The 15651-nt window shown below is 51.2% G+C and overlaps 1 protein-coding gene across 1 annotated transcript in view; it reads right to left on the reverse strand.

The window, feature by feature from the left end:
• Window positions 1–15651, reverse strand: part of EPHB1 (EPH receptor B1) — an 80277-nt gene that overhangs the window by 17638 nt on the left and 46988 nt on the right. Inside the window, exons 4-9 of the mRNA XM_054282348.1 lie at window positions 14250–14405; window positions 9885–10220; window positions 7036–7217; window positions 5242–5404; window positions 2514–2622; window positions 2244–2308 (exon numbers count right to left, since the gene is read on the reverse strand). Of these exons, the coding sequence (XP_054138323.1) occupies window positions 2244–2308; window positions 2514–2622; window positions 5242–5404; window positions 7036–7217; window positions 9885–10220; window positions 14250–14405 (1011 nt within the window). The remainder of the gene's footprint in view (window positions 1–2243; window positions 2309–2513; window positions 2623–5241; window positions 5405–7035; window positions 7218–9884; window positions 10221–14249; window positions 14406–15651) is intronic.

Raw genomic sequence — 15651 nt, forward strand, 5'->3', positions numbered from 1 at the left:
TGCCCAAGTTTCGTCTTCCCTGTCAACACAGGCTGGTTCTCAAACACCCTCTGGTGTGTCCATAGGCTCAATAATCACCAGGATGAGCTCCTCCCTCATCCTCATCCCATCCAAAATGAGGGATTGGGCACCTAAACCCACTCCTCATCTCTGCCAACATCAGCCCCCCAGCCCATCATTCCCACACCAGCAAAAGCTGGGTGAAATTCCAGGTACTGGAGCACACCACCAAAAGCACCCATGGTGAGCCCACCTGCAAAGACTTTTGTGCTCTTAAAATCATCCCAAGATTCCTGAAAACTCAATTAGGCCATTTTTCACTACTGCGGACAAGGGCAAATTTTTTATCACTCTTTAAAAGTTGAAGTGCTCTGCACCACAACCCTGACTCCAGTGGCCAATTCCTTCTGGCATCACACTTCTTGGCAATAAATATCATGGGGACAGAGAAAATCCCTTCCTGCTGAACTGCTGGTGCTTCAACAGGGAGTTTTTTCCTCTTTCCCCAGTCTCAAAGCTCCCAGTGAAGCAATGGAAAGGATAAACCACAAAAAATTACACCCTGAGAGACCCCACCTCACCCCAAAATCCACTTGGAGCACTCTGCCAGCAGCAGGTGATCCCAGGGGGCTGCTGGAGGGATGGCAGAGCTGTGCTGGGAGGCTGTAATTGCTGTGCCACTGAACACATGGTGATTTGTTCCAGAGGATGCTCTCATTACTCCATTAGTTGCTCACCACAAATTTCCCACCTGTTTTGCTCTGCACTGACAGAGTGCCCAGAGGCTCACTAACCTTGACAGGGTACTGCTGGCACCCTGGATTTCTGACACCAGCCATCACAGCCCCCAGGTATAGAAACACAGGACAGGCACATGCTGCAATTGCTTTCCTACCTAGGTTGAGCATCCTGAATTTTGGGGAGCTTGGAGCCAGCTAGGGATGCATGTGTAGTAGAGAATGCTTCAAAACAGGGGAAAAATGTGAAAAATCAGTCTGTCTGCAGCCTAATGTGAGTTTATCCAATCGGCATCAAATTGACCTTGCCCTGCCCCCCCACAGTGCAGCAAATGGAGAAAAGAGGAGGAAAAGCACAGGTCTGTCATCACCCAGTGGTGTTTGGAAAACAGTTTATTGTTTCCCAGGAGGTTCAGGGCCCCCCAAAATGCTGCCATCACTTGGGAGGGTTCAGTGTGATGCCAAGAGGGTCTAAAGAGATCCAGAGTGCCTTGCTCTCTTGGCTGGGCTCTCCTGCTTGTCTCCATCCCTCTTTAGCTCTCTCCAGCCCTCCTGTTCTCAGCCAGGCCAATTGCTCCATCCCCATTCCTCCCCTCTGCTCACCCATACTGCTCCCTGCTTTCCCACCCACCCTTCCTCCATCCCTGCATCCCACACCTCTTTCTCCCAAGGAGGCACTCAGGACCAAGATGGTTCTTCCCACAAGCAAACTGCACCTGGGAAGCAACTCTAGGAGAGCAAAAATGGGATTTACATCCCACAGGGATGGGGCATGGAACCAGCAGACACCAGGAAAATTCTGGCCCCCAAAGCTGCTGCTTTATTTTCATTTGCAGTGCTGGCTGCTGGAGGGGCACCAGAGCAGACATTACACACAAATACATCAGGAATTAATTCTACTGCACAGCTCCACCAGCCACAGAGGTCTCCTAGGAAAAGCTCAGTCTCTCCTAATTGTTTGCCAAGGGAATCAGCAGCCCAAAGCCAGTTAAACATTCCCCGTCACTGGCTGCACATCCTTCCCAGAGCAAGGAATAGAGCAAGCACCAGCCACACAGCCAGGACAGCAGCAATGCCAGCAACCTCATGCTCCCAAAATCCAGAATCCCTCTAAATGCTCAGCATCAATTCAGACCCAGGCAGAGCCTGTGGCAGGAGATCAGGGGCTCACCTTCCCTCTGAACACCATCTTTCACCCTTCTTTCCTCCTTTGGGAGTCTTCACAGCATCATCTCCCCATCCCTTGTCCCCTGACATCCCCCAAATCCATCATCATTCCCCAGATCCCTCCTGGTACTCTTCCACCCACAGTGCTGCACCACTGCAGCCCACCCTCCCCACACCCTGACAGACACGTGGACATCTCCACTCCCACCCTAAGGTCCTGTCCATCTGCCATGGGGCTCCCACCACCCCCCAGTCCCTCCTGGAAGGGGAGGAGTGGGGCAATGCTGGGAGCACGTTTGGGAGCATCTCCAATCTGCGTTTCCCACTTTCCCTGCTCACCTCTGCCGGTGCTATAGTGCTGCAGTTTATCACTGTACACGGCCTCCTTGCTGTAGGCACGCTTCCTGGGAGAACAGGGGAGACAACAGCCAGGATTCAGGCAGCAGCAGCTGCTGGTGGCCCCAAACCACTCCCCTGCCACCAACACTCCATGAGCTGTGGCATCGTGCTGCTCCTCCTGGCCACACGGGTCCCCCATCCACCCCTCCCACCCCTAATCTGCACTGTAGCAGATCCCCTTGCAGGGACACTGATCCCACAGGGACCCACCTGCTGCAGACGATGGAAATGGCCACCAGGGAGACGATGAAGACAACCCCAGCCGCTGCAGAGCCCGCGATCAGGGGCAGCTGCTCTCTCAGCTCTGACTTGTAATCGTCTGTGAGGGAAGAGGGACAGGGTCAGCCCTCCCTGGCACCTCACAGAGTGAGAGCAGCCCTTGGGAAGGGACCCCCTCTGATCCCAAGGGTGCTGCTCCCAAGGTGGTGAGACCAGGGGGATCCAGGCAGGGGATGAGCCAGTGCCATTTTGCACTGGTGTATGCTCGGTTCATACACCTTTGGCTTAAAGACAGGGGAGAGAACATTCTGGAAATAACATCAGACCAATGTGCATGGGCCCAGTTTCCCAAAGGTGGCTTTGTCCGTGGCTTTGGCATTTCTCTTTCCTCAATAAATTCATTTATTGAGCAACCTGATCTACCAGAAGGTGTCTCTGCACAAGGCAGGGGGCTGGAACAAGATGAGCTTTAGGGTCCCTTCCAACCCAAACATTTCTGAGACTCAATGATTTAAACCTGTTGGCCACTTAGACTAATTTTAACATGGGGTCTCACAGACACAAAATTCCTACAAGTTGTAGGAAAGGAGGAGAACACCATTAATAACCAAGCCAGCCAGAGAATGCTGTGCCAAGACTTCACCCAGATCAGACCTCAGAGAGTTCACATAAAATATATCCAAACTCATACAATGGTGAACTTTGGGAGTGAGGCTCAAGAGAACCTGGGAACCCTTACCACCTACCCTGCTTGTAGGTTTTAATATATCAAAATTTGCAGAGCCATGGCACCCTCAGCCTCCCTTCCCCACCAAGCATCCCTTGGAACTTCCTTTGTCTACTCAACCACCCCTGCATCCTTCCGCAGCAGACTGGGGTGAAAGCCAAGGTGGCACCAGGAGAACTGGATATGCCTGGGGGAACCCCCAAAAAGCTACAGGCACCCTCCATGTGTCTCCTCCATCTTTCCCTGCCCCATCACTGGTGTGGGTATTCTCAACAGGCAGTATCCAGCAGATCCCACATTCCTGGGGCTTCTGTAGCATTCTAGAAATACCCCTCTCTCCAATGCCCCATCAAGGTCTACCAGGCTGTGCCACCAGCCACATGCAAGGGTTAAAATAAAACTCATCCAAAAGAAAGCATTTAGCACCCTTTTATCTGTATTTTCTACTCTGCAGTTAATTACTAGCAACTAGATTTATCTCTTGCATGCTGCTTAAATCCTGAGAAATTCTCATCTAACAATCAATTATTATTTAATAAGCTACACAATCCATTCTTATTAAATTTCAATTAATTGCTTATTTGAGGCAGGATTTTTCTTCTCGCTTCTCTAATCCTGAATATTTGAGGCATTGGAGGGGGGTTTATTACCATTTCCTTCCCTTTGGTCACCCAGCATGGCTTTCCTCTTCCCACCCCAGCTGGCACTCGACACGAATGCATGCTTGGGGTGACCCATTTTAGGGAAGAAGAAAAGCTTGAGGGAAGACAGGCAGTGATGTTGGGAGCCATGGATGTCACCTAAGCAGAGAAGGAACCACACCAGCAGTAACAGGGAGTGGACTCTCAGCTTCCCTAGGGGTAGGAAAATGTAGTTGTTTTGGTTCACCAATTCCAGATTTGCCCAATTTTAAAATTTCCCTAAATTCACTAATTTCACCTCCCTAAATTTCCTCCTATTCCAAACCATGACACAGGACTTGCTTCACTCACCAACTTCTGGATAAGCCCTGAAGCTGGGATTAATGGAAAACACTCTCATGAGTTAGTAGTTTCTAAAGGAATCCAGTGTTTGTGGGTGCAGGGAAAGGCTGGGGCCAGAACAAGCCATGAAGGTCATGAGCTGGCCCAACACACCCCTTTGGCATGGGAAATCAGCTTTCAGATGGGTTGACCATCCCAGCTTTGCCCTGACTCCAAGTATCCCAGACCCTTCCTCCAAGGGTCTACAACCCTCCCAGCCCATCACACCGTGCCAGACTCACAGCTGGTGCCAGGGGCTTCTGTCCCCACAGCTCAAGGCAGCAGGAACAGAAATAAATAGCGAGGGAAAACCTGGAGCTGGGAGATTGAGAGTGGATCCCTCCTCCCGCCAGCGGTTAATGAGACACTGCCATAAATCACCCAGCTCCTGCCCTCTGCCTGCTGGGACAGAGCTCTGTGTACACAAGCTCCTTGAATGCAATCAGGGCACATGGAGACACTGCTGTGCTGCTGGGACAGAGCTTTGTGCACACAAGCTCCTTGAGTCCCACCAGAGCACGAGGCTGGAGAAGCCCACACCGCTGGGACAGAGCTTTGTGTACACAAGCTCCTTCAATCCCACCAGAGCATGTGGAAACACTGCCACAGCATTGGGACACAGCTTTGTGCACACAAGCTCCTCAATCCCACCAGAGCACATGGAGACACTGCCATGCTGCTGGGACAGAGCTTTGTGCACACAAGCTCCTTGAATCCCATCAGAGCATGAGGCTGGAGAACCCCACGCTGCTGGGACAGAGCTCCTTACATCCCATCAGAGCACAAGGCTGGAGCACCGCCACGGCTCTGGGACAGAGCTTTGTGCACACAAGTTCCTTGAGTCCCATCAGAGCATGAGGCTGGAGACACCACCACGACACTGGGACCAAGCTTTGTGCACACAAGCTCCCTGAATCCCACCAGAGCACAATGCTGGAGCACCCCACCCCACCAGCCGAGCCACACTCACCGTCGGTGAGGGTCTGGAAGCACATCTTGCCGCTGTACTTGCCGTAGCCGGCCACGGTGCGGGCGCGCACCTGCACCACGTAGACCATGCCGGGCCTCAGCCCCTCCAGGCGCGCCGTGTTGGTCTGGCTGCGCGCCATGGACGAGTTGTACTCGTTGTGGTCCTGCGGGCACCCAGAGAGAGCCACCCTCAGTGGGACAGGGACAGCAGGAGGGCAGCCCAGCTGTCCCTGTTGAGGGTAGGGATGGGGTTTGGCTGCAGGGGGATAAGGAAGAGGTTCTGGTTCTGTGTCAGAAGAGTCCCTGACCCAGAGGATCCCACAGGAAAGGCTGGGAGAATTGAGATTGTTCAGCCCGGAGAAGGCTTTGGGGTGACCTAATTGTGGCCTTCCAGTACCTGAAGGGAACTGCAAGAAGGATAGGTATGGACTATTTATAAGAACCTGGAGTGACAGGACAAGGGGGAATGGCTTCCCACTGACAGAGGGTATATTTAGGTTGGATATTTAGAAGAGATTCTCCCTGTGAGGGCAGTGAGGCCCTGGCACAGGCTGCCCAGAGAAGCTGTGGCTGCCCCATCCCTGGAAGTGTCCAAAGCCAGGTTGGATGGGGCTTGGAGTTGGTGGAAGGTGTCCCTGCCCATGGCAGGGGTGGAACAAGATGAGCTTCAAGGTCCCTTCAACCCAGGACATTCTACGATTTTATGAAACAGGACCCATGAGGAACTGGGGAGGCCTCTGCAGCACGTGCCTCCCAGGCAGCCCCCGGTCCCACCAGAGCAGGGAGAATGGAATAGCAGAGGGAAACAATAAGATCATCTAGAGCAAAAATAATTTATGAACAACAGATTCCTCCTCTTCAAATGATTGACGTCCTTGTGCATTTCAGAAACATCCCACAGTTGTGGAAACCTCATGTCCCTGCCCACAGCATGGGGGTTGGAGCTGAAGGATCTTTAAGGTCTCTTCCAATCCAAACCATTCTCTGATTCCACTAAACACCATAATGTGCCCTATGACTCCCTGCTCAAGCAGGTTCAAGGGCAACTCTCTGCTGGGATCCCCAGCCCCTGCAGTCCTGCTCTGCTGGCACAGGTCCTTGGCCTAAAACTTGCTGGAAACCTCATGCAATGACAGTCTCCACTGTCATTTTTTACCACATTCCCCAAGTGCTTTGCTGGTAAGAGGCTGCTGGTGAGATCATCTAATTATTCATACTTAAGAGGAATTCATTAGAGCTGGCGAGACACAGGAGAGATGGAACAGCTTGGGCCGGGCACGGTTCATCGCAGGGCTTGGAAGCGTGTCCCCTGCAGGACAGGACAGCTGCCAGGGACAGGACCAGTGGCAGGCAGTGACCCGGGGCAGGGACAACCTCCATAACCTTCCCTGGTCATCTCCAACCCCCTCCTCTCCTCCTGATGCCATCCCCATGATTCAGGTTCATCCTAGCAAACACCAGAGCCAAGGCAGCCACGGGCACTGATGTGCTGGACAAATGCTGCCACAGGGAAGGGATGGTTCAGGTTGGACAGGGCTCTGAGCAACCCAACCTAGTGAGAGGCGTCCTATGGCAGGGGGGTGGAACTAGATGAGCTTCAAGGTCCTTTCCAACTCAAGCTGCTCTGTGATTTAGCATCTGCAGTCACAACTCACTCCCACCTTCTGGAGGCAGCTCGGGCGACCTGGTGCCTGTCCTGCCTGTTCATTCCCAGCAGAGCCAGTCTCAGAGCCCATTGCTGCTGCCCCTGCCCCCATGCCCCAGCCCAGCCCCCAGCAGGGCTCCCCCAGCTCACCGGGGCCGGCCTGGAGCCCACGGTGCTGCCCACGTCGGGCGTGCAGATGCGGCTCAGCTTCTCGTAGTAGCGGATCTCGTAGTCCAGGATGATCCCGTTGGGCTGCTCAGGCTGGGGCCACGACAGAGTGATGCTCCTCATGGTGGCACTCACCTGGTGCATGATGGGCACGGTGGAGGGGGCTGCCAAGGAAGAGGAGAGTGAGGGAAAATTAATGGAGAGGGGTAGGAAAAATGGCCTTGAGAGGGGGGAAATCCCCACGGCATCCCAGATCTCCCATGCCTCTGGCTGGCTTCCCCATGGGACCAGCTCACTCGTTAGCAGTGGGAAGACTGCATCTCAGCAGCTTTACAGGGAAGCAGAGCAGCAAGTCACTGAGGGAATTCTGCTATTTAAACCAACTGCTCCTTTTAATTAGGGGCTTGGAAATCCTTGGTGTTCCTTCTCCCTGGGAGTGCTTGCTTAGGGATGTCTCCCAAGGTGGGAGAGACACAGCAAAGCTCTCCCCAGCGGGGCAAACAAAGGTTTGGTGACAGGGTCCAGCTGTGTGTGACATCTTTTGCTGTAACAGCCTCTCTGGGGAGCCAGCACTCGGCACCCAGGGTTTTGTGCCACAACTGCCACCCCACACACTCTCAGAAATGGGATGGGGGAGCAAAAATCTGCCCACCCTGAGGACAGTGACAGGGAACCAGGGCAGGGACACCCCAGCCCAGTTCTGGCCCCAGAGAAGTTGCTGGGGCTGCTGTTAGGGGCTCTCAGGGGATGCTCATCTCAGCACCCAAATTTGCCTCTCCTGGGAAAACAGCAACACTGTCCTTCCACCATTAGGGACAATGAGCCACTAAATCAGTCAGGAGACCCTTTTCCAAACGGTTTGTGCCCTCCAAACTATACTTATAAGGGGCAGAGCCAGCCAATACAGCCCTAATCCTGCACTTAATCCTATCCAAAGAAAAGTATTCAAATCTGTCCACACCCACAGGGGCACTGGTTATGTCCTGTCCACAGAGCCAGCTCCCAGTCCAGCCATCTCTGCCCTCCTCCTCCCCCTCACCATGCCTACAGTGCTGGGCAGGGAAAATGCCTCCCCTCCATGAATCCCAGGAATACCTGAACCCAGCACAACCAGCCTGGGGCACAGTTCATGCCATGGAAGGAATCTGGGGGTGGCAGGAGCCCTGCTTCTCATGGTGCCAATGGATGATGTGGATAATTCAGCACTGCCTTTGTTTACCCAGAATACTTAATAATCCTATATTATTTTTTTAATCTCTTCACATCTGCTCCAGGAATATGCTCATGGGCTGAAATTAGGCACTCTGATTGATTGCTGTTTTATTAACTCCCATTAGTTTGGATGGGGCTGGGGAAATGGTTGGAAAAACCCTCTGCAAAGCCAAATTGATTTTAGAGGAAGAGCACCAGTGCCCTGGATATCCCTGGTGAATTTCCATCAGGTTACCCCACAGCCCAGCATTTTCAATCATGCCATGTTTGCAATCAGCCTTTGCAAGACAAACAGGGACCACTGGGGTACAGACAGACAGATAAGGGTGACCTGGCTGTTCCCAGCTCCCCATCGTGGGAGAAGAGCTAAGAAACACCCCAAAAATCCACCCCAGGAAAAAAAAAAGCCTGGAAACAAGAGGCAGGTTTGGCTGCATGTGGTTCAGCAGACAGTGGTGCCAGCCAGGCACAAGTGTAGATTTGTATTCCCTGGAGCCAGGAGACTGAAATATTTACACTGGTTTACACTGAAATATTTACACTGAAATATTTACACCAGGTTTCTCCATTGTGCTATCCAGAGGGAGCAAGATGGTGAATGCTGCCTGCCCTGGCACAAAGCAGGAATTCTCATTCCCTGTTTAAACCCAGAGCACATGGGTTTCCATCCCCCCTGATCCTCAGGGCAGCCCATGACCAGTTGCCCCCTTGCCATCTGCACACCCACTCCTCCAGCATCCCTGTTTGACCCAGAGCTGCTCATTCAGCTCCTGATGCCTGACTGGGGACAGGAAAGGGAGCAGGGGAGCCTGGGAAAGGAGAAAGGGGAAAATGATGGGAGAGGGATGTGCCAGAGGAGTCAGAGCCTGGACTCAGCCCCAGGGAGCATCCTGCTCCCTCTGTGCTGTAACACAGTCAGACAGTATTTCAAGGCTGGATTCACCCCATCTCCCTTCTCCCAGCTGGAAAAACAGTGATGCCATTTCATCCCCAAGCAATCTAGAGGGGGATAAAAGCAGGTTTCAGATAACCCTCCCACCCTGCCCAAGGCACAGCCAACCCTTCCCTATCCCCATTCCTCTTCCTCCCTCTTCTCCTGGCCATTCTCCCCACTCAGGGCTGGGGGCACCACAGCCATCACACCTTCACACCCTGGGAGCTTTTCCTTTTGGACACAGAGCTGGCAGCCAGCACAGGGACAGCCAGACTCCCTGGTGTGACTGTGTTCAGGGGTCTTAGGATGAGGGAAGAGATGAGGATCTGACTCCATGTTTCAGAAGGCTGATTTATTATTTTATGATATATATTATATTAAAACTATACTAAAAGAATAGAAGAAAGGATTTCATCAGAAAGCTAGCTAAGAATAGAAAAAGAAGGAATGATAACAAAGGCTTGTAGCTCAGACTCTCTGTCTGAGCCAGCTCACTTTGACTGGCCATTAATTAGAAACAACTAACGCGGGCCAATCAAAGATCTACTTGTTGCATTCTACAGCACCAGATAACCATGGTTTACATTTTGTTCGTGAAGCCTCATAGCTTCTCAAAAGGAAAAATCCTAAAGAAAGGATTTTTCATAAAAGATGTCTGTGACACCCCAGCAGCAGCGGGACTCACCGGCCTGGTTGGTGGTGATGTTGACAGAGACGTGCTGCTGGGGGAAGGGGCTCTTGCTGGACACGCCGTTGACAGCCTGGATCTCAAAGGTGTAGGGGGTGTGAGCCCAGAGGTTGCTGATGAAGACGCGGGTGTCGGTGAGGCCCAGCTGGCGCGGCACGAAGTCCACGTTGTCGTCGCAGCGGGAGCAGGCGCGCCGGTCCGAGCGGCACTTCTTGCACACGATGTTGTAGGTGACGTCGTCCCGGCCGCCCGTCTCCCGCGGCGGGTGCCACTCCAGGATGATGGACGTCTCGTTGACGATGGAGATGACGTTGCGGGGGCCGGATGGGACACCTGTGGGGAAGGAGAGGCACTGAGACAGGTCCTTGGCCTCCCATGGAGGTTCCAGCACAGGAAGGACACCCCAGGGCTCTGCTCTTCCCACAGGAGCGATTTGGTGTCCACAGCTTGGCTTAGCTCAGGATCAACTTCCCACATTGGCAACGCCAATCACCTGCACTGCAAACAAGTTTCCCAGATGGAGACAACAACTCCTGTGGTATTTTCGGGGTCCCCCCATCATGGGGAGGAAAGATAAATCTGATTCTATCTATCTTCTTAGAAGGCTTATATTATACTATACTATACAATATTATACTATACTGTATTATATTATACTATACTGTATTATATTATACAATACTATATTATATTATACTATATTATATTATACTATACTATATTATATTATATTATAGAATGCTATACTAAAACTACACTAAAGAATAGAGAAAGGATACTCACAAGAAGTATCCTTAAGAATAGAGAAAGGATACTTCCACAAGAAGTTAAGAAGGCTTAACAAGAGACTAATGAAAAACTCGTGACTCTCGCCAGAGCCCCGACACAGCCTGACCATGATTGGTCATTAAGTCAAAACAATTCACATGAAACCAATAAACCAACTCCCTATTAAATGATAAACAATGTCCAAACACACTGCAAAGCAGCAAAACACAGGAGAAGCGAATCAGGTAATTATTGTTTTCATTTTTCTCTGAGGCTTCTCAGCTTCCCAGGAGAAGAAATCCTGGCAAAGGGATTTTTCAGAAAATATGATGGCAACAAACTCCTGTGCCACAAACCCACTTAAGCGTCCAAAAAAACTCCATGTGGAATGCACACAGATCCATCCATGAAGTTGGATCCATTTTAATCCCACCAGGAGATGCTGAGATAACTGCAGTGCTCACATGGAGAAGCACCTCGAGCAGATTATCCCAGCAAGAGAAAAATCACTTAGCCAGCACCATGGAGAACCAGAAAAGCAGCAGGAGAAGAGAGAGTCAAAAATGGAAAGTGGTTATTAAGGGTTCAATATCTCAAGTTGTAAACCTGGGAATGTCCCAGCATGGAGGAAAGCCAGCACCACTCCATGGTTTGCAAGCAGCTCCCATGTTGGACAAGAGAAGAAAATTGCATTGATCAAAGCTGCCAGGAGCCATTGCAAATGCTCCAGAGGATGGGAATTTAATGTGGCTCCAATTGCAAGCACTGCTGGATGGGGGCTGCAGTTCCTTCAGGAGGTGCCCAGGAGAGCAGCACTGAGGTACAAACATACGACTGCACAGACCCAGGGAAGGATTTGGGGTCAGCCAGGACGGCTCCACAGCCAAAACCACAAAACTCAGCTGCTTGGTTATATTAAAATAAGGGAAGCAAGGAATTCCTGATGCTGGCTGGGCTGGGGGCTGCACTTCCAAGAAAGAAAAAGGACTTTGCCATGATACAGGGAGCAATAAAAATGATGGAGAACTTGACCTGCAAGGAAGGGTTAAGAGAGAGAAGCATACTCTGTCTTGGGGAAACCCATCCCACGGGAGCCCTCCTTGTGTGTGTTTGTGCGCCAGGGAACATCGTCAGGGCTGTGGACAAATCAGCCCTGTTGAGTGGCCAGGGATGGGCAGGACAGGGACAGATTCATCAGCACCATGGTGACGTGGCTGGTGGGATGGAGAGGCCATTCTGCATGGAGACACTCTGGGAGCCTCTCTAAGCCACTCCCCTGGATAATGCAGATGAAAGATTTTGTTCAATCCAGAGAAATGACAGCTTTAAAAATAAATTAAGATAATAATATTCCATTCCCTTTAACCCATTTCCTCTTTAGGAGTCAAAGTGTCTGTCATGGAGCAGCCACCACTGCAGCATCCTTGCTGGAAAGGGCTTTCCTGTACCTGAGGCACCACAGCACTGCCAGGCTGCCCCATGGTGGAGATGTCACAGAGAGTTACAGGAGGGTTGTAGGGGTCACAGCAGGGACAGCAGAGAGAAGGACCTTGATTCCCCAGGGGAACAAGACTGCAGGACTCACAAGGCTCAACAGGATCAATATGAGTGATTTACCCCCAAAAATCTGCAACCTGCCTCATGAGCCTTAATCCAAATCCTTCCTCCATACCTTAAGCAGCTAATATCTTTTCAAGAAAATGGAAAAAAACCTGTAGCTCTTCCCCTTCCCAGCAGCAAACTGCTGCCTCCCCAGATTCCTCCCACTTTAATTGCAGCCCCTTCCCTCCTCTGCAGGGATCACCCTTGGAAGTGTTCCAGTCCAGGGCACAGCCAGCAGCTCCACAATGTTACGTACTCCACTGACACAGAGAAACTTTGTGGGTGAACAGATGGCACCTCAGATTGGAGCACTACAAAATCAAGCACTGACGAGAAGAAATAAAAATCAGCAGAGACTTTTTTTCCTGTATTCCTATAGCACAGCACTGTTGTAAATCAGTTATGCAACGAGGCATAATAAAGATCTGTAGATTATCTGTAGTTGTGCAACCTGCTGAATACCTGTACGAGAGCTCAGGTGATCCAGCAAAACACACAAATCCTTTGCTTGTTTCCTTGATGTGTGCTCTGAGCACCTCCCAGCATGGAGGGTCTGGAGCATCCATGTGCTCAAGCTCCACAATAGGCTGGTTCAAGGGCCTGGAGTGTGTCTGGGGGAGATTGAGGCCTGAGTTTCCAGCAGGCTGAAGAGCACAGCAGCTCCTTCCTCTCTCCTGGGCTTTTTTCCCACCAAAAAACAGGCCTGAGGACACTGCTGCTGTGCCAGGCAGCTCGGGCAGGCAGCCGAGCAGCGACGCATCGCTGAATACCAATGCTTAATGCAGCCTTCCCCCTATTAAAAAATACTCCATCTGCAAGACTATGAACAAGACAGCCAGAGCAGATAACTTTAAATCCTCATTTATCCTGAGGACTATCTCCCTGCCATCACCACCGCTGCCTGGCTGATGTATAAATCCCAGAGGCTGCCTGTAAGGTGGGATGTGGAGCCACCCCATCCCTCTGCCTTGCCCACCCAGCTGTGCTCTTCATCCCATCCACAGCGGGACAGGGGGAGAAAATAAAACAAACTCTACATGGATTGAGATTTGATCCCTGCTGCTGCCCCAGGAGGAAGGGGAGTGTTGGGAAGGATGAAAGTTTGACAAGAAAGTCTCACAGATATGTATGCTTAGCAGAAAGATCTTTAAAGGTAGAGTCTGATGAAAGAATAGAGATGGAAGCAAGTTTTGATATATAAGAAAAGAATTGCTGAGCCAGTCTTACTGGCTAACCAAAGAGGCAAAGGGTGTGTTAGTTAGAAGGGGTTTTATGACTTAGAGCAAAGGATAAACCCATCTCAAACAAGATGTTTTTACCAAGCAGAAAGAGAGCACAGGCAAAACAAGTCAGCAAAGTTACAAGTAGAAAAAAGGTCTCAGAATTTTCCACTGCAAGAAAACTGAAAAACAACTTCTACTTAAACTGTAATGTACTAACTTTTAGTGATTATAGTAACATGAATATGGTAATTATAATAGTTACGATAGGCTATAGATAATAGTTAAGGTATAGATTGGTTCTACTATATTAAGATGCTCAGCAAAGAAAAGTATATACTGCATTGTAACCAAAAGAAAAGTATATAATGCAATGTAACCAAAACCAAAGGGTCTCCAGGCCTGCCTGCAGCTGGAGCTGACAGCTGTAGGCACAGGCTCTGTCCACCCTGGGCTGCTGTAACATTTTGTATACAATAAACTGCATTTTGAAGAGCTGCCTGGAGTCCCACATCTCTCATTGAGGCTCTTACAGTGGCGCCCAACGTCGGGCACCATCAGTAAGAGCCTGATTTAGGGATTTGGGACTCCAGGCCTGCCTGCAGCTGGAGCTGACAGCTGTGGGCGCAGCTCTGTCGCCCACCACCCTGGGCTGCTGTAACCTCTTGGATGGAATAAACTGCATTTTGTATACAACAAACTGCATTTTGGAGAGCCCCTGGAGTGCCCACATGCCCCATTTGCGGAGCCCCTGCAGCCCGGCCATACTCACTGGTGCAGGCGGCGGCGGGCGGGTCCCAGTCTGCCCGGTAGTAGCCGTTGCGGCAGGCGCAGAGCGGCGAGGCCTCGGCGCTGGAGCGGCTGTTCGGGGGGCACGGCACGCACAGCCCCGCGCCCTGGCTGGCCTTGAACGTCCCTGCGGGGCAGGCTGCAAGAGAGAGAGCACAGCAGCTGGGTCTGAGCTGTTCCTGGGCACAGGGGAAAGCAGGTCCTGTCCTTGGAATGGGGTGGAAGGGAAGGAGAGGAGAGGAGACACAGAAAAGCCTCACACTTGTTAATGGGGTAGCACCTTCCCGTGGATTAATGGCCAGAATTTTCCATGTTGGCTGTGGATTATTCCTGAAGCCACTAGCACCATACGGCAACAATCTTTAGCCAAGCAGAGCAAGGGAGCTGCAGTATTTGCTTTGCTCCCTAGTGCTTGTACCCAGGCAGGGATATGGCAGGGGGCTGTGGGACCCCCACCCCCAGCAGCACCCATGGGCACATGGACAAACAGGGGCAGGACAGCTTCTCTTCTCCTGTTCAGTCCCCCTCCACCACCCCAACAGCCTGGCTCAGGACCCACAGCTCTTTTTCCACGCAAAATTTAAATATTTAATTAAAAAGTTGGTGTGACACCCATGACAGTGTGTTATGGGTCCATCCTGTTCATCCCTCGCAGCCTGGGGCTGGAGCTTCCCAGCCTCTGAGTTCATTCAAGCAGGAAATGGCATCTAATTCATAACAGAGAAGATGTTCCAGTTACACTGAGGGTTTAATCAGCCACAGGGGAGGTTTCATTAATCAACCATCTCGCTGCTCTGCGGAGAGAAGGCGAGGATGGAGTGACAGGGATGGGGTCCCTCATCTCCGCCCCACCCCACCCATCCTCAGCGATGGGCACTGATGAATGATGCTCATCCATCCCTGACATCCAACAAAACCTGACGGAACCAAAGGCTGCAGAAGGGAATATCTGTATTTTGGCACACGTACCCAAGGGGTCAGACTTCCATCCAGCCCAGGAGAGAGTGTTCCTGGCCTCATAACAGGGTGGTGCCAGCCCTGCCCCTGTGATGCCACCCCCCAGGGCACAGCTCTGCAGAGAAACACCCGACGTGTCTCATAAACACGGCGATGATTGAGATAATGGAAAGTGCCTCTTAGCCCCTGTCTGCTGCATCAGGATATGAGGCATCTCCTAGCAGCCATGAAGAGGAAATTAATAGGAGCAAGCAGGAGTAACCACTTTGATGCAATTTCCTTGGGAGATAGTGGACCATCTAATCTTTATTGGAGCCCTTTAACCTGTCATTCAAAACTCATGAAGGCCTCCTGCTCACACAGCCTTCCCAGATATTAACAGATGATAGAAAAGAATAAATCAAAACAATATTTTACAATTTTATTAT

Source organism: Melozone crissalis, unplaced genomic scaffold (genome assembly GCF_028551555.1).
Source record: "Melozone crissalis strain CALT ecotype California unplaced genomic scaffold, PUWL_Pcris_2 ptg000034l_1, whole genome shotgun sequence".
Lineage (NCBI taxonomy): Eukaryota > Metazoa > Chordata > Aves > Passeriformes > Passerellidae > Melozone > Melozone crissalis.